The following is a 25,365-nucleotide window of genomic DNA, read 5'->3' as shown; positions in this document are numbered from 1 at the left end:
TGTGGTGCCTTCTCTATTTTTTTTCCCCTGAAAGTCATGTTTTACCGATTTCCATTCTTTCTTCCCCTTTGTCTTATCATCAAGGAGCTGCAGAAAGCAATTGATAACCGCAAAGCCATCATCTTATCCATCAATCTGTGCAGCTCAGAGTTCACTCAGTCAGACAGCGAAGAGAGCAAGAAGCTCCAGGAGCGCCTGACTCAGATGAACGTGCGCTGGGAGCACGTGTGCAGCATGATCGAAGAGTGGCGCAGCTCCTTGCAGGATGCATTAATACAGTGCCAGGTTTGTACTGTGCCTGTTTCAAATTGTCAGCCACCACATATTGAAAATATAAACCATTTACTTATCTGGTGTGCTCACAGTCCATCTGAAACTTGCCTGTGGAAGCCAAAATACAGCTTTGGCATATGTTTTTCTCAAGGATGCACCTGCGCTACCTAAAACATCTATTTACAGTCCAATATTTACTAAATTTGTCATCTCTGGAATAGTATTCTAATATTCTATTGTACACTTGGTAGAAGTTACTCTATTTAGCTAGTAGGACGTATCAGAGGATAAATTAAAAACCTGAATTTGACTGGAATATTTTGCTAGCCTGTTGAAATGATGATTCATCATTTGCAGGATTTCCATGAACTGAGCCACGGTTTGCTGCTTTGGTTGGAGAATATTGACAGAAGAAAAAATGAAATTGTGCCCATCAATCCAAACCTGGACTCAGAAATACTTCAGGATCATCACAGACTTCTGATGGTAGGACTATAATCACCCTTTTCTCTCCCAAAACACTTCACCAGAAAAACGTCTAATCAGATTTCTCTTTCTCTTGAGGGTGAGCACTGTACATTGTGTACTAACACAGAGCTGTGGGACCCGTGTCAGTGACTGACATTACCTTGGTAGGGAGCACCACTCACTTTCATTAGTAGCACAACACATGATTTTAAATCTCAGGCACCTACTAGGCTTCTGTATATCTTCCTGTCAGATTAGAAATTTGTATTGCTTCTCTTTTTTTTCCATTTCTTTAATTTCAAGTGTTGAGTTTCATGAGTTCTAGCTTTTTTCCTTTTTTTTTTAACTGCTGTTAAAAAAATTTGATGCTTGCCTTGGCAACAGCAAATCAGACGTGAACTGCTGGAGTCTCAGTTGAAGGTGGCGTCACTGCAAGATATGTCTTGCCAACTGCTAGTCAATGCTGAAGGCAAGGATTGTCTCGAAGCCAAAGAAAAGGTACATGTCATTGGAAACAGATTGAAGCTCCTCTTGAAAGAGGTCACACGTCATATTAAAGACCTAGAGAAAATTCTAGACATTTCAAGTAGCCAGCTGGTAAGTCACGTCTTTTTACTCCTTTCTGTTCAGTGAGCGTGCTTCCTGCTGTTTTGACTGCCTTTCTCTGAACAGTGCTGTTGGCTGCTCTGTTTCTGTGGTTTGCGGTGCTTATCAGGATGGAACGTGTAATCTTTAATACCATAAAGTAATCTTAAACTTCATAATGTAAATATCTCTTCTGATATGATGGGGTTTTTTAATTCACTAATATTTTTCTGTTTGGTATAGCAGTAATTACTGAACTTCTTGGCTTGTTTACCCTGCTATTACTGAATCAGTCAACTGGCAAAGTATATGAGATAATTATTCCAGTTGCAGTACTGAAAATTACAATGTGTCAGTTGTCACTGGAAAGGACGTTAATGCACACTCTGTCAAAGAGAGGAAAAAAAAGCATAAAATAAATTCTGTAGGAGTCTCTCATATGTGTCTCTTAGCTTTGAGCTGTAGTCCAAATCTTCAAATTGTCGTGCATCTCAGGGTGTGTGAGAGGGAGTTACACATACATCTTTGCAAGCAGTGACAGATATAAAGCAAAGATTTCAAGGCTCTCCTTTAGTTAACCTTTTTTTAAAAGTCTTGGATTAGTAGGAACTTAAAGCACAAGAACTCAGCTCTTCACTCCTTCTAGTGGATTTCTGCCTGTTTAATTAAAATCATGGTAGTACCAAACTCTTCTTGTAATTCACAGCCAGTGAAGAACAACTGTTTTTTCCCCTGTATTGACTTGGGTGGAAAATATGTCACCTAAAAAATAATGAAGTTTTAACTACTGTTTGCTTTTCTTTTCCTTTAGGGCTGACAGAGAAAACATGTAATGCCTTAGTCTTTTAAAAATTTGGTAACAAAATTTAGCTGCTTTATTTTATTTGCCTTGGAAATAACTCTGCTGGAATTTCACTTAGGGTAATTTTTGTAGTTTGCTTATCTGTACAGCTAGTTGCTGTATTTCTGAGCTCCGTTCCTTCTGAACTTTAGGAATTGTCCTCATGGTCTTCTGATGAATTAGACACATCAGGCTCAGTGAGTCCTGTATCTGGAAGAAGCACTCCAAGCAGACAGAGAACGGTAATTTCATGTCATTTATTTTCTTCCACCTCTTGGGTGGGAGCTCTAGATGTCTACAGCAGTTCTAGCCAGCTGGAAGTCACCCCTTCTCACTTGTTAGGAAAGGAAATGGCATAAACCAAAAGCAAAACACAGCTGCTTTCCCCAGCCCTGCTGCATATCCCATCCTGCATGAAACCAGAAGTGGTAAATACTATCTGAAACCAGGGCTGTCAGTGTGGTTGGTTTACCATGGTATGGCATGTCGTGTCTCTTGTATTTTGCTCTAGTGATGGCAGCACCCCAAAGTCTGGTCTTGTCTGGTATAATCAGTCCTCCATTTCTGTTTGGCCTTCTCTTCAGAGCTGCTTCATCAAGAATCTCAATAAGTTTTTTTGTCATTTCTGATGCAGGTTGCAGATGGTCTTATTGAGACTTTGGATGAATGGCTAAGTAGAGCTGAAGGGCACAAAACATTACTCAAACCAGTTAGTTGTGCAGGACCTAATCAATGGCTATGGTGGCAGCTCTGGAGTTGTCCATCTACATCGCTGGCACAAAATTCAAGAAATATAGCAATACATGCCTAGTACTTAACACTTCCATAATCTGAGCCCAAATTGGAACTGCAATTATTTTGTCTTTTTCTGCAATTCTATTGGTTGATTAATTTGCTTTTTTCCTTAGTTCTTAAGACAATCAGATTGGTTTGGTTTTGTTTTGCTTTGTTTTTCCATTTGCACTTTTTTGTAAAGCCTCTGAGTTCTGTCTTGATAAATTTATGGCTCTTGAAATTGGTTTATTTTTTTAATTTTTGTTTACATTCACTAGTTTCCTTTTAGATGCTAGTATGAGAATGTAAAGGAATACTGGCTTTTCCAAAGGAGAATATAAACTTAACATTTTATTTCAGAGGTCAATGCTTTTTTCTTTTAAATTTAAACCTAAATAATTTATAGTAATTCTGATATCACAGATGTAACTGAAGGTTGCCTAACCATTACAGGAAATGGAGAAGTATTTTACCATAAAATCTTTGTCTAGAGAGCATTTAGAATTATGGTAGGTTTCATCTTAATATTTTAATAAGGATTTGCCTATCTCTAATTTGTTATTGTTAATGTACATGACTACTTTTTTTCTTTTTTTTTTTGTCCATAATTCATAGCTAAGTTGTATGATTCCTTGGGTATAGTTTTCAAACTTCTGGGTTCTGCATCTTCACAATTTTGAAGACTGAAGTGATATTGTTTAGAATTTCAGTGCCAAATATGCTAATACTAAATAAATAAACACTAATAAAAAAATACAATCAGAATTATAAATATCTAACTGCATTAAATAATCCAGCAAATAGCTGTGAGTGCAAGAATGCACCTCCAGTTATTTGGCCTTCAAAATTGTGGGGTGGAGGAGAGGCAAAACTTGTCAAAGGAGGGTCTTGGACCTTTTTCCTTGAGAATATTCATTTTTCTGCATGTGCATTTTTAAATCTATGTATTTTTCCATATCCAACTTAATTAGATTTCATCTATTTCATATTACAAATTATTTGAACTAAATTTCTAGAGACTTTTTTTAAAACCCAGAGCTACTGTTCATAAACATAATGTCTAAACTGTTATTTTTGAGTTCCCTATGTACGTTCCAATAATTTTCATACTCAGCTAGGTGCAAAGAAAAGCCAGTTTCCTTGATTTATGGGTATTGGTCACTTCACTTGGTTTTTTTTTTTTTTATGTTTCCTTTGCTGCATTTTTAATTTAGTTTCATCAGTAGCTTGTCTTTATTTGCCTGGACTGAACATTCTTCTTTCTTTACCCCCTGTTCATTGCAAACAGCCACGGGGCAAATGTAGTCTCTCACAGCCTGGACCCTCTGTCAGCAGTCCACATAGCAGGTACCTTATTCTCCTGGTTTCCGCACTCTGTTCTAGAACACCAAGGGGATGATAGAAATTGGCCGTGATTCCTCTCAGCCTGCACTGACTCCATCAGGTGGTCAGGACTTACACAAGTGGTAACTTCCCTTTTGTTAATTGTTTGGCAAAAGGGGCTTTCAATTACTTCAGATTCTTTGTTTAATAGAGATACAGACTAATCCTTGGACACCTGCAGCTTTTGCTTCACAGAAATCCCATGTAATCAACATTTATTTTTCATATGCCTGAGCAGGGTGATGGTGTGTTTACACTCATGATACTTAATGATTATTTTATTTTGGCATGATTTATGAGGAATGCTAGTAAGTTCATGGCAAACACTTTCTATCATCCTCTTTACCTCTAGATATTAAATTAAGGCAGGTAATAGGCCAATATCATATTCTAGAATTCACAAAACCCACAGATCTGGATGAGACATACTAACATCCTTTTCTTTCTTTCTTTCTTTCTTTTTTTCTTCTTTTTTTTTTTTTTTTCTCTGAAACGTTTTGTTCAGTTTGTGGGTTTTCAATACTTTAGCCTCAAAACTAAGAGTCAGAATTTGAGAGTATTGAGACTTGGGATCACTTTCTCTCCCCTCCTCAGATGACTGCAATATAACATGCTAACATTGCCATGGCTCGCCCAGTGCTCACAATCCCTGCATTGCTCCGGGAGCAGCATTGCCCCATCTCTGTCTGACCAGTAGAGAGCAGGCTTGCAGCTACAGCTCCTTGCTTTCCACAGTGTCTCCAGCAACCTGTCATCTCTGCAGCTAACAGTGCTTCTGCATTCTTGTTGTTGTCAGTGTGATGTGTGTACCTTTGCTCTTTCACTGATTGGTTTACTAGCCTCTACAACTATGAAGTTAAAAAAAGAAAAAAAAAGGCAAATGAGCAGGCCAACGTGTATAAAGAGGACATCTTTTGCTAATTTAGCATCTTACACACTGCTAAAATAATCAGAAAGTGTGATTAAGGTATATTTGTTCTTATTATATCTAATAAATCTCATTTAACCTAAATCTCATTTATTCTCTGCATATCAAAAATGAACTGATTTATTTTTAAAATAGCTCCTGTTAGAGTCAAAGAACACTGGATTTAATACAGTGATTGAGCCACAAACAAGCAGACAAAAAAATACCTTAAAAGTATTATTTTTTTCATGAGCAAAATCAAGACTTTAGTCAGCAAAATTATTCTCATTATAAATGAAGTAAAGAGCAAAACTACTTACCACGTAGATACTTACATAAACACTTCTTTTAAAACATTTGCTTTACATGTGTAGTTAGGGACTGTGAGTTAAGTGGCACAGTTGTAAAAGCCATGTAACAGATGGAACAGGTAAAGCATCTTTTACTGCTTCCACACGCACTAAGAAGCTGACTATTTTTAAGGATTTTTTTTTGCCTTTGAAACAAAAGGAAACCACATAGAAGATAGAGCATACATATAAACTCCATCTTTTTGTCTGATGGAGAAAGAGAACTAATTATTCAGCTTCAGTCTGCTATGATGCTTGGCGTTTAGTTTCTTGTAGGGAGGAAAAAAAGTGAGGAGAGGGGCTTTACTCTGCAGCCACTAACAGCGAGGAGGAGGGGACGATGTCTTTGACAGATCAGCATGCTTGCACTAGCACCATTGTACTCAAGGAACACACTGTGTGCGCTTTTCCACTCTCCTGCATAGGCAAACCACTTCTGCCAGCCTTCAGAGGTTTCTGGTTGTAGTGTTTCTGGTTGCTCAAAGAGCAGCTAGCAGTGCTTTGCAGCTTTGGGATCAGCCACTGTTCTAGCAGTGGCATTGGTGCAGCACCTTTCAGATCAAGGCTTTCCAGCACTGTTTATTAACACATCTTGTAGCAGCACAACACAATGTTCAATTTGTCATTCAGACAAGCATGGAATACAAATGAGTCACTGCTGAATAGGAAACTTAATCAAATGCACAAGCCAGACAGGTTGTGGTTGATGTATAATGTGGTCTTAACTGATAATGCAGTACAAGCTGTCACTATGTTCTTTAATATTTTGACATGCCTCTGATCAGAGTACTTTGTGTTTGATCTTGCACTGGATCAGCAAACCCTGTTAGACTTTAGTATAAAGGCGAAATAAAGTCAGTCCTAAAAGGTTTTTCACACAAGAAGTTGTGGAGGAAAGTTCATCTAAAAAATTAGAGGGGCCATGCTTTGTGTGTAACAAGTGTCATACCACTTTGCCTTCTCCATTATCACCACAAAAAGACAGGCATGTATAGTGTGATGCTAAGCAAGGTGCTAAGCAAGACTAGACATTGTGGATTTAACTGGAGCCTCATCCAAGAGGTACTAGTAATCGTGTGCTTAGGTGGGAAAGCAAATCCAAGAAGCAATTCGTCCTTTTTCATCAGTTTAGCAGAGCTGTCATAACTGCACACCTGGATCCGTGCCTGTGAATTTTTTTATAGTGATTAAAATGTTAAAAGATTAAAATAGGGGTTCATTTTGCTCAGGGTTGTTTACATTGTCTCTCTTGAGCAGCTCTATTCAAGTCTTGGTGCCAGAGTGCCAACCTCCATTTCCTGCTCTCCCGAAGCCTCCCCGAATGACTAGTGGATCTTTAAAGGTCACTTGCTGTTCCTGGAGCAGACCAAACCACATCACTCTTTGTGCCTTTGCCCACAAAATGGTATTCATGGCTACACAGTAGGTTTGGGTTTGGCTTGCCATGATTCTTTTCCCAGTTATCTCCCTCACTCTCACTTGGAGCTTGTTACTTAAACACCATATATAACTGCTGCTTCTTAAACTTACTGGATTCACTCACTTTTTTTCTGTGCAAGAAGCCAATCATGTCTGGTATTTGCAAAGACCTTCAGCATCTGTCATCAAATAGATGAAATTTACTATTCTTATATTTTGTGCAATAGTCTTTTAATAAAGGTATTAAATTAAGGCCCATTCTTGAATTACTGCAGTAAATAACATCCTACTAGGCCAGCAGTGCCTCTTTTTTTAATGTAAGCCTGTTTTCTCCATTCCATTGGTCACTTACCATTAAACTCACTTTATTTATTTCTATCAGCTTCACTTGACTGATAAATTCCTTTTTGAAAGCTTTCTTTCAGATGCTTACTGCAATACAGATAGGTTACATCAATGATATTTTCCTTGCGAAAAAAATAGCAATCATCTTTACAAGAAGGTTCCCCTCTGAGCTGAAATTAAAGTTCACTTTGACCATCCTATCTATAGCCTGGTAAATTAGCTTCTCCTCTCTTGAAATGCTTAGAGAAGAGTTCCAGTGTCACTGACATTACAAACTCTCAAAGTAAGGTGAACTATTGCTTGCACTTAGGTTAATACATAAAATTTCTTGCCATGAAGAAGCTTACTGTTGGCCAGGACTGCAGCTGTGCTTCCCTCTTTCATTTGCTAAGTAGGAATTGTGTAGTGGATGTAGCAGATGGCCCTACCTCCTTCCCTCCTCACAGTGTGAAAAATGGTGGAGCAGTCAGAAGAGACGGCTGAAGAGGCAAGCCCAAGAACAGAAATTACATTTTTCTCCGAAGTGGCACACAGTATTTCAGCTTTCCCTTCTCCTGCCAGACTAAATAGGTGTTCTGTCCTTAAAAATAGTGAGCTTTTTTTATTAACAATATGTATTTTTAACCATGTCTCCTTACCAAATCCACTCTAAGGTGACCCATTCCATTTTTCAGCCAGTTATGTACATTGCAGTGGTGTATCTGCCATAACTACAGGCAGTACAGCACTCAAACTTCGTATAACTCCCCTTCTAAAAATGCTTTTGTAACATTTCACTATTTTCTTATTTGTTTCCACACATTATTCTTCAGTACCCTACTTCACTGCAGAAAAAATGGTTTGCTGTGAATTTTTTTTTGAAAGAAAGTTTATGCTCCTTTTTGAGATCAGCCATGCAAGTTTACATATAGCATTTCTCTTCTTTTTTTTTTTTTTTTTTTGAAAACACAAAGCAAGTGCTAGACTGTGCTACTAAAGGCATAGGAAAAGAACAGAAAAAACAGGTATTAACTTTGCTCCCTTTTGGTTCAGCCTTTTGGAAATTCCCATTCTGACACCCAGTGTTGCCCCAGAGTAGCTTTGGGCCAGTGAACAAAGTGACACTTTGCTCATTACCAAACACCAGTTAGCAACTGCAGAAATGTGGCCATTTTTTTATTTGGATTAACAACGTTTATACAATGAGAGCCTTGTACATAGGTAAGGTGTGCAATCAAATGCTTGGAAGGTAATTAAGCACTCCTTGTTCCCTTTGTTCCTACCTCAGTCCATTAACTTTCTGTCTTAGTATTCTCAGACAGCAGAAGTCCTGATCTAATTGAACTTTAATGTGGAATGCTCTGATGCTGTTCAATGTGCCATGTCCTTTCAATATCTTCTTTATAATACGCGATCCTACGTTATGCGATAAGCAACTTTCCATCTGGGCTACAACAGTGTGGATTCAGAAACCTCAAGATCTGATGTTTTGATCATCACTGCTTCCTGGGATATTTAGTTCAAGCTAATAATTCAGCATATCTGAGTGTTCATGTATGTGTTGGTCATCTGAACTTTACCAAATCTGCCTGGCTTTGTTCAAGTCTTCATAGTGAAGTGCTACACATAGATGAACAAGAAAATAAAATAATCTCAAGCATAGAAATAATTCTTTTCTGAACATATGGGAAGGAAACCCTTGCTAAGCCTGGCATTGTTTCGAAGATGATACTTTCATTTTTGGATACTTCCCCACACAGATTCAGATTTATTAGAGAGACAGGATCAAAAGAGCAAGGGGAAGTCAAAGAAACAATAGGGAACCATCATCCCATACTTACTTTACTGGGGAGCATTTGACCTCGGCCAATACGCCTGATTTCCCACATCTCCTTATGAGCATTTTTATCTCTTAAACTCTAGGAAACCATAGGTTTTCTGAGGCTTCATAATCATAGCAACCATGCAAATGTATTATAGGAACAGATCTGAGACAAAATTCATGACCTAATGTCCTAATGGCAGAGTTCTTGAAGCAAGTTACTTGAAGGCTCTGAGTTCTTCTGGTTTTGGCTTGTGCTGAAATACAGTATTTTCCCATGCCATTTAATTAGCACACTGAGACCATCAGATTTAATCTTTCCTAGTCACTCTTTCCAGCTCTCTACAGTTTCAGTCAAAAAGAGAAATGTGAAATTTATGTCTTTATCCTCCATTAAAGTAATAGAATGGATTTTTGAAGTGTCCCTTTGGAAATACTTGTGTTAGATCTCTCCTGCCTCACAGACATGTGATAGGTATGTGCCATTTCAAGTAAGATCCATCAACATACAGGAGTAAATCACTTGGGAGGTGATAGGGTCAAGTCAGTTGAGCAGATAGATTTTAACTGCTGATTCTGTGCAAGAATCAAAATACAATGTGCTTTGTAGAAAATAAGTCCCCATTACCTGCATATTGGTGTATTGATTGACTGAAGATGATGTAACTGAATCTCAATGCATTATACCCTCATGGATACCTTATACATAAACAAATGTAGAAACTTCTGCAAATCAGTTGGGCATTTTAAACAAGAAGGCTTCCTTTTTAGACAGCATGCATTGAACAAATACGACAGGTATGGCCCACCTTTTATTTTCCCGTTCTCTAGCACAGTGCTTTAAGTGGAGAGTCCTCCCCATAAATGATAAAAGGGCTGTGGGGTCACAAAGCCCCTTCTATTGTGATCATTTGGTGTTTTCCTACCCAGTCTAGAAATACGGGGTCTCTTAAGAGTGTTGGGGAAATAGCACGTTCAGTGAAAATACCTCTGCAGTTGTCAATCCAAGTCTGTGCAGCTTGTAAACCAGCCTTCAGGGGAGGTTGACTGCCTCTGCTTGCTGCAGTAATGTTTTAGTGTATTCAAGTGTCCATCTTCTTTTCTCAGGTCCACAAGAGGTGGCTCAGGTTCCTCCCCTTCTGAGGCTGGGCCGGCGTGGCGGTGCCCTTCCTTCTTCCTCAGAGTCCTCAGAGCTGCTCTGCCACTTCAGCTCCTCTTGCTGCTCCTGATCGGGCTGGCGTGCCTGGTGCCAATGACCGAGGAGGATTACAGCTGTGCTATGGCAAACAACTTTGCCCGCTCTTTCCACCCCATGCTAAAGTACATGAATGGTCCTCCTCCATTGTGAAGGAGACCTGTGAGACAGCGGGAGACCTTGCTGGAGTGCTGGCTAGGAGCAAGATGGTTTTAAAGGGTGACAGGGTTTTCAGCATGGCAGCTTTACCTGTCTGCTGTAGCCACCACTGTGCCCGTATCTTTCTCTGCTGGCACTCAGCTCGAAACACATCAGTGTATCAGTATCAAACTGCACAGCGTACACCTGAGTAGCATCATTTCAATACTCGCATCCTGGGTACTAAGGAGGATGCAACGTGTATGAGGGAAACCTCTTCTGTACAGCTTTTGGGATCTTTTAGCCACTTTATATCCAGGTCATTGCCCTGTACTATGCATAGCCAAGGACTTGATACTGTAGATCCTTTCCTGTGTGCTGCTCTAAATGACCCATTAGCCAGTCTTTGTTAAACACCCTCTCAGTATCTACAGTATACAAAATAACCAATGCTTAAGGAATTTTAGAGCATTTGTAACATACAATTTTAAAGAATCTTGTATGGCAATGTATTATTCCCTGTGGTTTCTGTTTCAGGCATGGTGTTCTAACTTTTGCTTTGGATGCACAAGGTGTAAATCTGAGAAGCACTTTTTTAAGGTGTAAAAAAAAAATGGATGTAATAAATAAGATTGCAGAAGTTTTTATGAGGAAAAAATGTTGAATGTCAAGTTGAAAAACAAAGAACATATTTATGTATGTACAGTTTGCTAAGCCAAGTTTTGTTTGTATTGATTTCTTTGCATTTATTATAGATACCATAAAATATTTTGTCTACGTGCTTTTTAATGACAACTATGGAAACCTCTAAGTTTAGAAGGAGATATGTATGGTATAAAAAAAGAATAGAAGACATCCATATGCTGCACTTCAAAAAATAATTAAAAATGCTGTAACAAATTAATGGTATTAGGTATATGTTTGAATGAGAAGATCTGGAAAACGACAACTGGCAGAATACATGGGAAGATACTCTGTTAGAAGTTGTGCTGATATTGCAAGCAGTAGATGTTTTGGATTAATGATTTATCACTTCAAGTTTTTCTTCTTTTCAAGCTGCTTCTTGAAGTTCCCTCTCACCTGTGTGGTTTTTTTCTGTCTGTGTTTGTGTGTCTGCATCCATGTGCAGCCTTTGAAAATTGGGGTTGTACCAGTCCACACTGAAGCAGATTTTTTCCTATGGGTATACTGGAAACTTCCTAATACTTTCCATAGCAGCTCAATACCAAAATAGATATTTATGTTTTACCCATTGTTATTTTACCCATCGTTATTTTAGTGGAATAGGCCCGAAACACAAGCATAAATAGCAGAAAAACAGAGCAAATTGAAAACTCATTAACTTTCCAGAACTATTGTGAAAACTTGTAGTCTACTCAGTGGCACTTTGCCCATCTTATCTGTCAGAACTCGACTTTGAAAGAACAGGGTTCTTCTCAATTATGAAAAAAAATATAGATTATGGCTCTTAAGTTACTGCTCTTTAATAAGCTTGGGGGTTTTGAAGCCATGACACACGCAGTGTGAATTTTTCTTCTAAGTTAGATGTTTTTGCTTAGAATATATTGGCTTGCATGACAGAAATAAAAAAGCCAGAAAAAACTACAAGCACATTAGTTGCTGTTATGTAGAATTACTTTCTGGCATATCATCTTTTGACCTGTTAAGAGGAGAGGGTGATTAGAGGTAGGGAACCACAAGCTGAACTCCAGCATTTGGAAGAGCCAAAATAAGGCTTCCTTTTCAGGTAAGTATAACATTAACATTTTTGTGAAAAGGATTTTGTATGTTCACAAAATATTTTCAATGTCTGACACTGACACAAGTATGTGTTCTTTTCTAGGCTGAGTTTCCTTCTTTGCTATTCAGAAGTTATGCGAGGCTAGATTAACATTCATAATCACTGTTTCTTAATAGACAAAGAACACACATTTGGGCTACTAGGAAGAGATGTTACTTGAAAAAGGCCTTACATAAAATTGACCCCTCCTCTCTTTTCTGGTATTGTTGTCTTTGGTGACATAATTTAATCAGTGGTAATCAGTGCACCTACATGAATAATTCAGTAGTTTATTGGATCTATTAGTCTAGGTCTATGCATGCTTTAGACATCCTTTCATCAGCCAGTCTCTGGGTCTGCTGGTTAATTTTTTGTTGAAAGATATTTTTATTTTCTTTTTTTAAAAACACTGTAAAGGAAAAAAAAAACAGACTAATTTAGGGAGAAATAAGGATTGTCTCCTATTTTCCAGGAAGAAAAGAGTGTGGAAGATCACATCATCAAGTGTCAGTAGTCCTTTAAAATTCAGTGCATTTTTGGCTGATTATTACCTACAGGACATACATGAACTGTCTCTCCTCTGCCTTGCTGATGGTGGACAGTGTCTGTGCTATGATTTTCTTCCTTCCAGGTGTTTCAAAGTTTCTTATGTTCCTACCTTCAAGCTCTGATCTATAGCCATAGATCTGACCAATTCCATTATAATTTCAAATGTGATTTTGCAGAAGTGGATCTTGATCTTGAAAACTGTCACAAGGAAGGCAAAATGTAAATAAGTCAGCAGGCTCTTTTCAAGTTCCATCCCAAGAGTGCCAGTGACTTGAAGGTCTAGCTTGAGTTGCAAATCCCCATGAGATATCAACATAGCTTTTATCACCACAGCATGAACCAGGTTAAATTGGGCAACTGTAGTGGGGGAGAAAACACACCAAGAAAGATGTCAAGCATTGCAGCCAGTGGCACTAGGCAGTGTGGCACCCTGGACATATTTCTCATCCTGATAATGGGATGCTGAAACCCTTTAGGAAGTGCTCAAGTTCGAGTGTGAGATGCCCTGTCTCTGTGCTAAGCCTGCAACCCCCTAACATCTCTCCTCTTTATGAAACATCACCTACTTGGGCTCTGCAAACACAAGGGACTGATTTCTGGTAATGCACCTTGAGCCTTGGCATGAGGAAAGGCAGCGCAGGAGCTACCAAACTCTGTGTCTCAATTGAAGGCATGTGTTCAAGCATAGAGATGGTAGACTCTGCCTCTTGGGGAGCTCAGGTCATTACTGTGTTGTATTTTTTCCTGTTTTCTACTGTAGATAAATGCAGTAGCTTCTGTAGAGGTGTAATCATCCCTGCAGCTTGACATACCTTGCAACTCAACCTTGCTTATTGGCCTGTGGTCACCTCAGAGCTAGTGAGTGATTAAAGATAACTGGTTGCTCAGTGACTCCAGACTGTAGTATCAAGGCACTGTGTGATTATGCTTGTATTGATAATAGTGAAAAATAATGAGCACAATTTGCCCTGGACTTCCTGCAGCTGTTTGTGGAGCTTCATTTGTGGACCGTGCTTTGCAAAACCTGAAGGCAGACTGCAAAGTGGTATTTAGAGATGTCTGACAGTGTTAGGAGTACAAATGATATTGACAGAACTAGTGTGGCCTTATTCCTCATAGCTGTGAGCATAATGACACTCATTACCTATTCCCCACCCTGCTCCAGGAGCAATAACAGCTTCTTTCTGCAACAGATCAATTGTTCCTCACCACTGGTTTGCCCCCTTCCAGCTTTGCTGCAAATGCTGTGAACACCTGCAGTATTGCTCTCTCCTTCCTTAGAACTTTTTTCTGCATCTGATTATTGAATGAGAACAAAGATGCTAGGATTGTTTATGAACAGTCATCCCTGGCCCTTCGTCTTGTGTAATTTGTAGTTGAGAGATCTGTTTACAAGTGATAGCATCTCTCAGCATGCTCATCATCATCATGTGCATCTGAGTGGATGTGTGTCTCTGTGTTCAAAGGCGTGACAGAAACTGGTTACTAAAACTACAGATGCTGTCAAGACTTAGCAACTGTAGGACGATTCTGAGAACTAAGAGCAAGTCAAAGAGAAAAAATGTAGATTCTGAAGCAATAGAAACCACTGATCTGCTCCCTTTCTGGAATATACCATATTTTATTTGGTGTTTAAAGCAATAGATGATGGAAAGGAAAAAAAGCAAAATAGTGAGTTTTGGTTTAAGCTGGGTGGTTTGGCAGCAGTCAAATGCAGAATTCATCTAGAACAGTGTTTGTCTAAATTGAGGGGGGGAAAGGGAGTGCAGGAGGGGGTCATTTGTCTTTTGGGTTGTGTGTATTACAGGCACAGAGTTCCCTGCATAAGGGAGCTTGTCTAGGTACTGGCTGAGTGGTTTTAATCTTGGCAGCATGTTGTGTAATGCACTACAGCCAGCTGAATTCTATTGTTGTTGCACTGTTCGGCCACAATTAGACCCAGAGGGACATAGGGGTACAACCTGTATTTGGGAGAAGTTATGCTGTGGTAATAATATTAAGAACATTAGAATATTTTAATAATATTCCCCAATAGATAAATAAATAGGAATGATTTAGAGAATTAATTTGTCTTCCCAGAAACCAGTAGATAAAAATCTGTGAAACAAGATAAAAGGAAATGAATAACTGCAAGCTGAAGCACTGAAGATTCGTCATAGACTAAGGCCTGGTTAAGTGATAGAAATCAGAATTTTAGTAAATGATTGCTCTAAAAGCAGAGAGCTGAAAGCTGTAACATCTATTGTTCAGTGCCACCTAATATGTCATTCCAGAAATGAACTAGTCAAAACTGCTTTGTTCAAGTAAGAATCTATTTACAGACCTGAGACGCAGCAAATGGATTTGACCACAGTGAGGTCTGAATAACACTGGCACATTTAACTTTTTGGAAAGACAGGAAAAGGAAAAGTAAAGTAGGAAAGTATTGTCCGTGTCTTGTATCAAAGGTATCTTTGGTGGGTCGGGGTGGGGGGGGAGAGGTGTGCTAGAGAGCTCTTCTGATCAGGGATCATGCAGATGTGGATGTAGTTTGCACACAGGTTACTCAGGTCAGGCTTTTTTTGTTTTCTGGCATGTTGTAATTCCTGGGAGACTGCTATTTATTGATGTTGTAATTGTGTTTTTTTCCATTCCTTTGGTTTTAGAAAGGAGGTTTTAAAGAACAGCTTGAATTAAACCTACCAGATTCCACTTTTTTATGTAAGTGCTCACAAGGCTATCCAAGAAGTGGGACATTCACAGCTGTATTATTCTCTTCATAAACAATTCAGAAATTGTCTGGGAAGCTCTCCTGGACATAGAGCGGCAGGTTAAAACACATGGTTACAATTTTGACTCCTTTGCTAAACTTGAAGTATTGTGCAGGCAGGTATGGAGACCATGGGGGAAAGGGGAGAAAGAATTACTGGAAGAAAGCATGATGCTGCAGCATTTTGGTTATAGATAGATAGATAGACAGACAGATACAAAGAAGACATTTTTGAGCTGTAGTTTCTTCTCCTATTTTCAGATTTAATGTAAGGAAAAATTAATCTTGTAAGGGCAGACTAGAATTCAGTCTTTTCTGCTTTCATACAAATGCCTAAACTTTCAAGCTTTTATGTGCCCTGTCACCACAAAATGGACAGCACTTTTTGCTCATCTCTAGAGTATAACATTTTTGTTCACCTTTCCATGGATGACACAAGTTGTGGTGAGTGAAAAATAAAATAGAATCTGACAAGAAGCAAATCTTTCTGTCTTAGCAGCATTCAGTCTTTACCTGTAGAGGAGATAAATACCTTAGTCCCAAAAGTGTTGCAAAATCTGGCTAAAAAATGCCTGAAAACACATCCTTTCCTCACATGCACATTTTTCACCTATTTAAAATGGTAACATTCTGAAGTTGTGCGCAAATGTGTAGGAATGGAAGACAGCAGGAGATAAATTGCATATCACCTGTATGCCTGCAGAAATGAAGACATTAGCAGAATGACACCTAAATACTGCAGCACAAAGTTCTTAAAGGGACATGAGAGCTAGGGCCCAGTAAAGATGAGCCAGGAGTTTTAGCTGCAAAAGCTCTGCAGTGAAAGGCATGTCCTTGCTGTATCATTTCTCAAACTTCTTCACCCAATACATATAAGAAATTGGGAATAAACCTGGAGTTTTGGATGGCTCTTGACAACTGAAATGTGCCCAGTGCCCAGCTGCAGAGGCCCTGCTTCTGGTGGGTGCTGGGTGTCTGAGCAAAGTGACATCTCATCCACCTTCTCCCATCACAGAACACATATCATGGGAGGGAAAGAAGATGAGGGAGACAGACTCTTTTCAGTTGTTGCCACTGTCAGGGCGAAAGGCAGTGGGCACAAATTAAACCACATGAAATTCCATCTGAGCACAGACAAAATATTTTATAACGTGAAGATCATCCAACACTGGAAAAGGGTGCCCAGAGAGATAGAAGGGTCTCCTTTTGTGATGGCCCTTAGCAATCATCTTTAGGTGATTCCTCTGAGCCAGGAATTGGACTAGACAGTCTCCAGCAATGCATTCCCAGCTCGCTGCACTGTGATGCTGCGTGGTCATATCGTGCTGCAGAAAGAGATGGGCAAAAGAATGCCTCATCTCAGGTACTGTACAATGCCAGGCAGCGTGCAATACTTTACTCATTCAAATTGTTAAAATTTTTGCAGAGGTAAGTATGTTCAGACTTTATCTGTGAAGTTTTTAATTTAGGAGTGCCATGTTTTTGATCTTACAGGAATATTCTCTTATCTAGCTGCTTTTTTTGGGTTAAGCCTGTGAGTTCAGCATCATGTAGCAGCTGTCTTCTTAAGCCACTTCCCCATGAACAGGTCCCGTAGTTAAAAAATTGTATAAAGCTATGGAATGGTGTCATATTTTGAGTCAGCATTGAAAATTAGTTTGTTATTTTGAGCACATGTACATGTGCAATTAGTTCCTATTGCTCTGACCCACCCTTTGTGGCCAAAGAAGCAACTTTCAGTCAAGTTCTTTGTCATGGAAGCATATTGCAAAACAATCACATGATTTGGAACCCTTGTTCAGTTCTACTCAGCACTTAGTAATCCCAGCAGTCTCCAGCTTTCTTTTAGAGTCTGAATAGGCTATTTGCTTTCATATTTGACAAACTGTAAGGTGAGGCTTCATATGAACAAAGTATATTGCCTGTTTTGTCTTCATCGAGATGATAGAATTGAGGTAATAATCTTATAATTTTTTCCTTGTAAGTTCAGTGAAACATCCCATAAAAGCAAACAGCTTTTTCATATATATTCATATAAGAAAAGGACCTATGAGCCAGTTCAACAGTCCCATGTTGAAACCAGCATGGCACAGAAAACAGATGAAAAAAAATCAACACAGGGACCATATTTTCTCTGTTATGCAAATCCTATAGATGACTGGTTTCTTTGCAAACACCAAATATGATTTTGAGATTATTTTACAGAATAGAGTTGAGTTCCAAGAGGTCTTATGTCAATAAAAGTGTATTTCATTTCTTTTCATCCCTTCCTGATGGCTTAATCAAGATAATTTTTTTTTCCTGAGGACTAGTTTCACTTGGGAAAGGAGTCCTATTTGCCTTGATACAAGCTAGCTCATGGTAATTGGCAGCCAGCTACAGAAGGCTAAATTCACACAATTTGTCTCTTCTGCCATAATCTATTTCACAACCCAAAATAAGGAATGTAAAGCAAAATACTAAGAACATTAAAGCATATAAAGTACTAGGTACTTAGGTTACTTCCCTGGTGTCATTAGGATTACTAACTACACCTAGCTTCTTGTTGATACAGCCACTCTGATGCTTTTCAGGAAAAGTGAAGGAACTAAGAAACAGTTTTCACCTTCACACAGAAAGAGATGCATTCTGATTCTTTCAAAAATGATGTGCCATTTTGCTGTCTGCTGGAAAACAATAAGCAGAGAAGCATATTTTTAAAACATGCAAAAGACAAATGAAACAATGTGTTCTGATCAATTCTTTATTTTCAACATCAAATACATTGATAAAAATCTTGCACCAATCAGGTAGCCTACCAGATTTTTTATTTAGACTGTTTTAGAACTTTTTTAGGTGCAAAACAAAGACAAAAATACCTCACCAAAACCAAAGACATCAATAATTTCATATGCATCAGTGAAAGAACAGAATACTTTGACAAATACATTATGACAGCTGAGCCTATGCCAAAGAAAGGACTTTGCATTGACAGACTAAATAGTGCACACAAAAGCACTGGTTTCATAATACATACAGTAAGGTAATACATAAAGTGGCTTGATAATGCAAGTCTCGTGACCAGCAGTCTATCCCTTCCTTTTTCAATGGGCACTTTCTGAAGAAACAGACTTCTAATTGTAGGCACACACAGGATTACAGAGCTTACTAATTTGCAAGATGGCAGCATGTAATTTTTTTTAAATTTTTGTTTATTTATTTAGACACATTTGAATGCAAAAGAATTTAATTTCTTTTTAACACAGTGCAAAACCAAATACCCTTTATGGGCAACAATCACCTTGAAAATAACTTTCAGGATGTAAGGCTACCTACATTTGAAGGATGAAAGGGAACTGTGAGTAGAAAGGATAGGACATTAATATTGGGAAAACATTCCTTTTAAACTCTCAGATCAATTTGAGATTATGCTACAGGTGCAGGTGACAGCAAAGACTGGTTTGTATTATGATACCATCATTACCATCCCCCTTCTATTACACGTGTTGATGTCCTCTCTGTAAAGCCGTACCACGGTTGTAAAACATCCATCTCTTTATTCGAAGTGAGAAATGCACTTCACGCACGTTCAGCTGAGAATGCCTTATATAGAAAATCCCAATATCTGTAGGTTGAGTTGCACTCTAATTTTAATTTTTTAGGATACTATATACACAAGAGGGTCTTGCCATGTTCTTACCTAAGCCTGTAATAAGACTAAAGACCTACTGAGGCAGAATTTTTACTTTGTTGGTAGTTTGCTTATTTTTAAACATTTGGCACAGCTCTTAAGGAATCAGTTGGCATCAACTGAAATGGACGGAGGCTCCAATACAAACCCTGGCTCTTGTGAAGGGGATGGTTTGAGGGGTTTTTGTTTTCTTTTTTTCAGCTTAGGGTCCAGTGATCTGGTGACATCCTTGCAATATCCTTGGGAGCTCAGTTCCAATTATTTCTTTAATGACATTTTTAAACCCCTCAGTGTAGAGAAGGAGAAAAATCAAGTGACGTCACTGAAATATAATAGTAGGTTTACCACAACACACACCAAGAAACTTCCATTAAACTATTTTACCCCAGTACAAATCTTAGTACCCTAACTGGGAGTTTTACCTGAGACAAAGTCTGCAACATTGAGAGAGACATGGCTCAAACCACTATAAACCAGAGTAGCTTTCACATATTCAAACACCACGTATTCTGACACCACTAAGTGCTACACATCTCCCTATCTCCTCTTCTACCTCCCAAGCTTTTTGCAATACTTCAGTAACAACCATGTTCTCAAGCAAAGCAAATTCATCTGGTCTATTTATGTTTGCCTTGTGCTGGTATTACATTGCCTATGTTTCTAGAGGGTTTTTTTTGGTTTTTGATGCTTTTGTTTTTTTAAAAAAATCCATGTATAAACGTTACAAAATAATTATTTTGTTAGCTGTCCAGAGACATCACTATGAATGTTTTGGTAAAAGCATAATTAGCTGCCTTGAAATTTTTTCTTTCAGGTTTTTTTTTACATGCTATATATTTTTATGTAATATCCAGCACCAGATATTCAGGTAGTACTGGTTTGTCAGCTGCATATATAAAGTATATATGTATATATATATACACACAGAAAATAGCATCTTGTGAAATAACAATTACCAATAGTCAGGCACAATTTTTTGCATACACGAGAGCATAATTCAGAATTACATATGAAAAAAGTTGCTATTTTTGTATCGTAGACTTCATTTAATCAATTGAATAGCTACATTCATCTGTCTGATATGGGGCCATCTTTATAGATAACTCTGGGAAGGTTACTATATGCATTAAAGTGCTGCTTCAATTAAAATCTCATTAAAATGTTAACAAAGTGACATGGATCTTAAATCTGCCCCGAGGTAAATTAATATATTACTGGGAATCACTCTTACTCTTTCTAGGTTGCCCTTCACTGTTGTCACCACAAACATGGGAGGACTGGTTGAAAGCTAAATTGCTTCCTTGCAAGGGCTGAGCCTAGGAAAGCATTCATAATTATTGCAAGCTGACTGATATTATTCTATATATTCCAAGACACATTCTGCCTGCTGCATACCACTTCAAATCATGCTTTTCCATCTTCACTGGGAAAACCTGCTGAGTGTAAAGGTCCTTGCCCTATATAGGTACGATCCAAATCTGACCCTCTGTTGTGAATTGCTCTCCATTAACTACCCTTTATCCTCTAGGTCAAATTTACACTTGAATCGATGTAATTGACCTGTTCAGGGATGTAGGAAGGGAGGCATTCATTTAAACCAATTTGCCTTCCAGCTTGTGATCTTGATCTTTGTGTTCTGTCCTAGAGTACACCAAGTTGCATGTACAGTATTTAAAGAGCAGCTCTAATGCACACTGGGCTACAAGTGAATGATGATGGTGTAAGCAAGATAATTTAACTACAGGGACTCCTGTTCTCCATTCAGATCTTATCCTGCACTCATTTCAGTGAACTCATGGTTTTTCTAACATATCTGAAAAACAGCTACTAAAAAAACCCAAAATGTCCATTTTCTTTCATGACATTTAGGAGCCCTCAAAAAGCCCTTAGGTACCAAATTAGCATGCGTGCGCACACACACACACACACACACATGCTTTTACTGAATACACAAAAAGACAAAACCTTCAGCACATTCAGAAGAAAAATGACACTACAATATGCATCAAGAAAAGGCCTATGAGCTTACGGTGATTGCTTCACATGTTTAGGCTCGAACAGTTTTCGAGGAATCTTCTCAAACATAGGTAACATCTAGCTTTAGACTTTCAAACTGCTCATATACTCAGATATGTACATGAAACTATTATAGACACCATTATGTACATTCACTAAAGAATTGAATTCCTTGACTTGAAGCACAAACCCGTCCTATGCCTTGCTGCCTTCACAATTGCAGTGAAATTTGATCTCACTGTACACAGGCTATGCCTGCATGACAGGGAGCGTAATTAGACATAGGCACTCCTGTATGGCATTACTTGCACTCTTTCCTATGTTTAGTTTCTACAGGATATTCCAATCAACATAAAGGTTTCAACTACAGTAAAAGAAGCATCCCTGAACCCTTTCACTAGCACTGTGGCCAGCTGCTATGGAGCAGCCTACACTCATGCTAGGAAGCATCCTCACTGGCAGGGTGGTTGCTTCCAACCAGCTATTGGAATAGTCCCTGGTCCGTGCTAACTCCCAATCTGCACCTGTCAACCAGAAGTGCAGATAGCACAGGCAAAGTTTATCATTAGATTAGTAAAATATCCCTGGCATACGTAATAATCTCATTCCAGTACCCAGCAAAGTTCCCTGACGTTTAATTTTCTAGCATAGAGGCAGTCAAACAGCAGCACCAACTCCTACTTTGGATAGCATATCGTGTATTTCTTCAGTCTCTTTCATGTCTTGTTGAAACTCTTGACGTCAGTGGACCTTTTGTAGATTTACAGTTGGTCTGAAGAATCAGACTGATCCTTATGAATATCCTTAGGAGCTACAGACATGCATGGAGAAAGATAGGTTTATCCTTCTGGACATGCAGTCCCAGAGTCTACACCATGTCTGAGGCTCATTGCCCAGTTTTGGTGTCACAGGTGGGCCGGCTCTTAACAGCGATTTTGAAACATACCACAAGAGCCAAAGAAAGCCAAGGCAAGGAAAATCCTGCTGCTCTGACTGTGATGCCAGCCCTCCCACACACAGCTAGACCACACTCTGCTGAGTGGGATGGGACCATCCCACCCTTCTGTGCCAGTCTCGCACTGGTGTCCTAACCCCTTGCTTTGTAGCACAACAAAGCATGGGACAGGGGGAGGGATTTTTTTAAATAGTGCTGGATCCTGTATGTGTGTGAAGACCTTTCTTTAAGACCTGATGATTTTTGTAATCATCTGGTCTGATTCAACAGTATTTCTCTATGTTATCACTTTTTGCCATGTTGCCCTGCATTTACACTCTTGGGCAACAGAACAATTTAGCTTTCTAGGATCAGACAAGATAGCATGCATGCAAAGCAATTCATCTAGAGGATATGGTAAGGGTACCTAAAAGTTTGGTCAGAATGAGCTTGAGAGGGAGTTTTCTGGTGATGTAAGCCAGCGAGGTAAAACAGTGTGACTCTCAGACAGCCGTTTCTTTATACTGTAGGAAGAAAAGAGGCAGGAATCTTAACTAGACTACCAAGGCAGTCCCTCGCAGTGCAGCTTCACTATGGCACGCTAAGATGCCAGTCAACATTCTGTTTACACTGCCCAAGAAGTCATCCAGAATCTCTACCAAACTGCTTCAAAGTTTCAAGCAAGTAAAGCATTAAGGGAGCTCAGGATTTTGGGTGGATATTAACAAAGACTATCACTCATGAAGATACCAATATGCCTGGGTGGTATGGCCTATCAATTTATAGTAAGATGAATGTATGGTTTAGATTAGGACTTAGTTACCCAAATAACATGCAAAATTAAATAAAAACACTGCAAATTTTAAATCAAGTTAGCCTGACAATCCTTGCTGGCTGTCCATGGCAATGAAATGTCTTCTGTTTAGGATAAGCAATCAATTTAGGCAAGCGCTTGACAAACACTCATATGGAAAATGCTGGTGTCTGTTGTCACTGGAGTGTTTTCAAAGGTGGCACTATAGATGAAATGAAGCATGAGCTAGTACACTGCTGGGTTTCTCATACCATTGTATATGCTGACTTCTGTTTATATCGTATTCTGCATATTCTCCTCTTCTTTGCTGTTTACATAAAAAGACTGTAAGGAATGAGATGAAGCTGATGCTGCTGTCAGCTGACTTCGGTTCTCCTCTTCCATGGGTTCAGCACTCCTGGCTGCTGGGGCGTGCAGTCGGTGAGCGTCCAGCATCTCCAGCAAGAGATCGTAGAGTGGAACTACATTCTTACACTTCATATTGTACAGGTGCTCCATTCCTTTGTTGCTGTGTGTTGTGAGGAAACAACAGTTACTTTCCAAACATGCTATGGGGAAAAAAAAAAGCTACCAGCTAATAGTATTATAGTATTTGCTGGGTTCATATAAACCCTGTCTTGTCCAAAACAACTAACTTAGCAGTGCATTTGCTGTACACATCTGCTACAGTATAAGCAGAAGGCAGCACCTGCAAAGAACATTGCAGGCTGCCTGTGGTCAAGGTGCCTTCTAAAGGTTTCTCTTTTGCTCTTCTTTTCCTAAAAAGTAGCCTAGAGCACATAGACTCTTAACTTAGCCACTGTGACTTAAGAGGATGGGATGAATTTTGCCTTTTCCATAATAAAAAAGTATCAGTTTTCTTTCCTGGAAAATAAGCTCAATCAATTTCTTAGCAAAAGCTCACTTATAATAGTACCCGTTCACAAAACTATGAAACAAAAATTAACTGTACTATACATCTGGAATTTCCTTAATTGTAAAAATTCTTCTTAGAGGGGGGAAAAAAAGGATCATTAACACAAGGACAAAGAAACTCTACAAAATGACACAAGTTAAAAAAAACCACATACACACATCCCTTCACTTTTTCCCAAAGATCTGTGTATCAGTCCAGGAGGTAAAATCTGCATGTTTCAGCTTTTCATCAGTAGCTATGATGTGTTGCTCACTCTAATTTAAATTTTATTAGCTGAAATAATGAAAAGTTAAGTCTGTGTAACAACATCTCCTGTGCTTTCATAATTATAAAATCTATAGCATACCTTTGTAGAAATTTATCACGTTAACACTTCATCCATTGAGCAGCTGCCTTAAGAGGTAATTTGGGAGAATCATTTGCTGCAATTACTAACAGTGTGTCAGGCAGCTCACCTCTGATTAGCAAAAGGCATGGTCCTCTAGATTGGAATTTAGTAGCTCTGCATTTATGCTCATCCATACAATTCACATAATGATCCTAATCTCTTTTCTAAAGTGATTGGTAATCACGACACTTGGGAAAAGTGGCTACATAAAAGCGATAGTTTTATTAAATCTTATCTTCTAAGAGACTAAAGTTTGCAGAGCTAGGCTACTTCTACATTAATATTCTACTCAGTACTTTTCAAACACCTATGTCCGGGTCTGGGGTCCTCACCCTGAGAAAAACTTAGACCTGTTAGAACAGGTTCAGAGCAGGGCACGAAGATGATCCAAGGGCTGGAGCACCTTTCCTGTGAGAAAGGCTGAGAGAATGTGGGTTGTTCAGCCTGGAGAAGAGAAGGCTCTGAGACCTTCCAGAAGCCTTTCAGTACTTGAAGGGGGCCTCAGAGAGAGCTGGAGAGGAACTTTTCACAAAGGCATGTAGTGACAGGACAAGGGAGGATGGCTTCAAATTGAAAGACAGCGGGTTTAGATTAGGTACTAGGAAGAAATTCTTTACTGAGGGTAGTGAGGCACTAGAACAGGTTGTCCAGAGAAACTGTGGGTCCCCCATCCCTACAAGTGTTCAAGGCCAGGTTGGATTGGGCTCTGAGCAACCTGATCTAAGTGGAAGGCGTCCCTGCCCATATCAGGAGGGTTGGAACTATACGTTCTTTAAGGTCCCTTCCAACCCAGGCCATTCTATGATTCTAAGACACACATAAGATTAAAAGCAGATACTTCTTACCCTAAAACTTTTAGCACTATCAAAACAAAAAGCAGAGGAAATTACATCCAGAAGAAACAAATGGGGTAAACATTTTAATGTGGAAAGCTTTTTTTTTTTTTTTTTCCCTGTTGCAGCCCTTCACACAGTTTGCACTCCCACCCATGAAGGAAAAGTGTGCATGTGCATTTGTGACACCTCTCTTGCATGGGCCCAGCACAGAAGTGCTGACTATGTGCTTGGTCT

At 39.0% G+C, this 25,365-nt stretch overlaps 2 protein-coding genes across 19 annotated transcripts in view; one reads left to right on the top strand and one right to left on the bottom strand.

Annotated features, from left to right (window-relative positions):
* Positions 1–11,383, top strand: part of SYNE1 (spectrin repeat containing nuclear envelope protein 1) — a 294,381-nt gene extending 282,998 nt beyond the window's left edge. For 16 of the 18 annotated variants that reach the window (XM_042016475.1, XM_042016490.1, XM_042016480.1 and 13 more), the window contains 6 exons: positions 85–285; positions 631–759; positions 1,126–1,338; positions 2,320–2,409; positions 4,230–4,288; positions 10,254–11,383. In XM_042016475.1, the coding sequence (XP_041872409.1) occupies positions 85–285; positions 631–759; positions 1,126–1,338; positions 2,320–2,409; positions 4,230–4,288; positions 10,254–10,494 (933 nt within the window). In that variant the 3' untranslated portion in view covers positions 10,495–11,383. The remainder of the gene's footprint in view (positions 1–84; positions 286–630; positions 760–1,125; positions 1,339–2,319; positions 2,410–4,229; positions 4,289–10,253) is intronic. The other 2 variants (XM_042016488.1, XM_042016486.1) reach the window with 1 other exon arrangement.
* A 6,899-nt stretch (positions 11,384–18,282) lies between these two features.
* ESR1 (estrogen receptor 1) overlaps positions 18,283–25,365 on the bottom strand; it is a 163,186-nt gene continuing 156,103 nt past the window's right edge. The window contains 2 exon segments of the mRNA XM_042016491.1: positions 18,283–23,285; positions 23,288–23,499. Coding sequence (XP_041872425.1) covers positions 23,194–23,285; positions 23,288–23,499 — 304 coding nt within the window. The 3' untranslated portion in view covers positions 18,283–23,193.

The sequence above is a fragment of the Corvus kubaryi genome, unplaced genomic scaffold (assembly GCF_017639235.1).
Source record: "Corvus kubaryi isolate FWS band 111438036 unplaced genomic scaffold, C.kubaryi_AGA036_p1.0 split3-73, whole genome shotgun sequence".
In the NCBI taxonomy this organism is placed as follows: Eukaryota; Metazoa; Chordata; class Aves; order Passeriformes; family Corvidae; genus Corvus; species Corvus kubaryi.
This window is presented reverse-complemented; position numbering and strand designations above follow the sequence as displayed.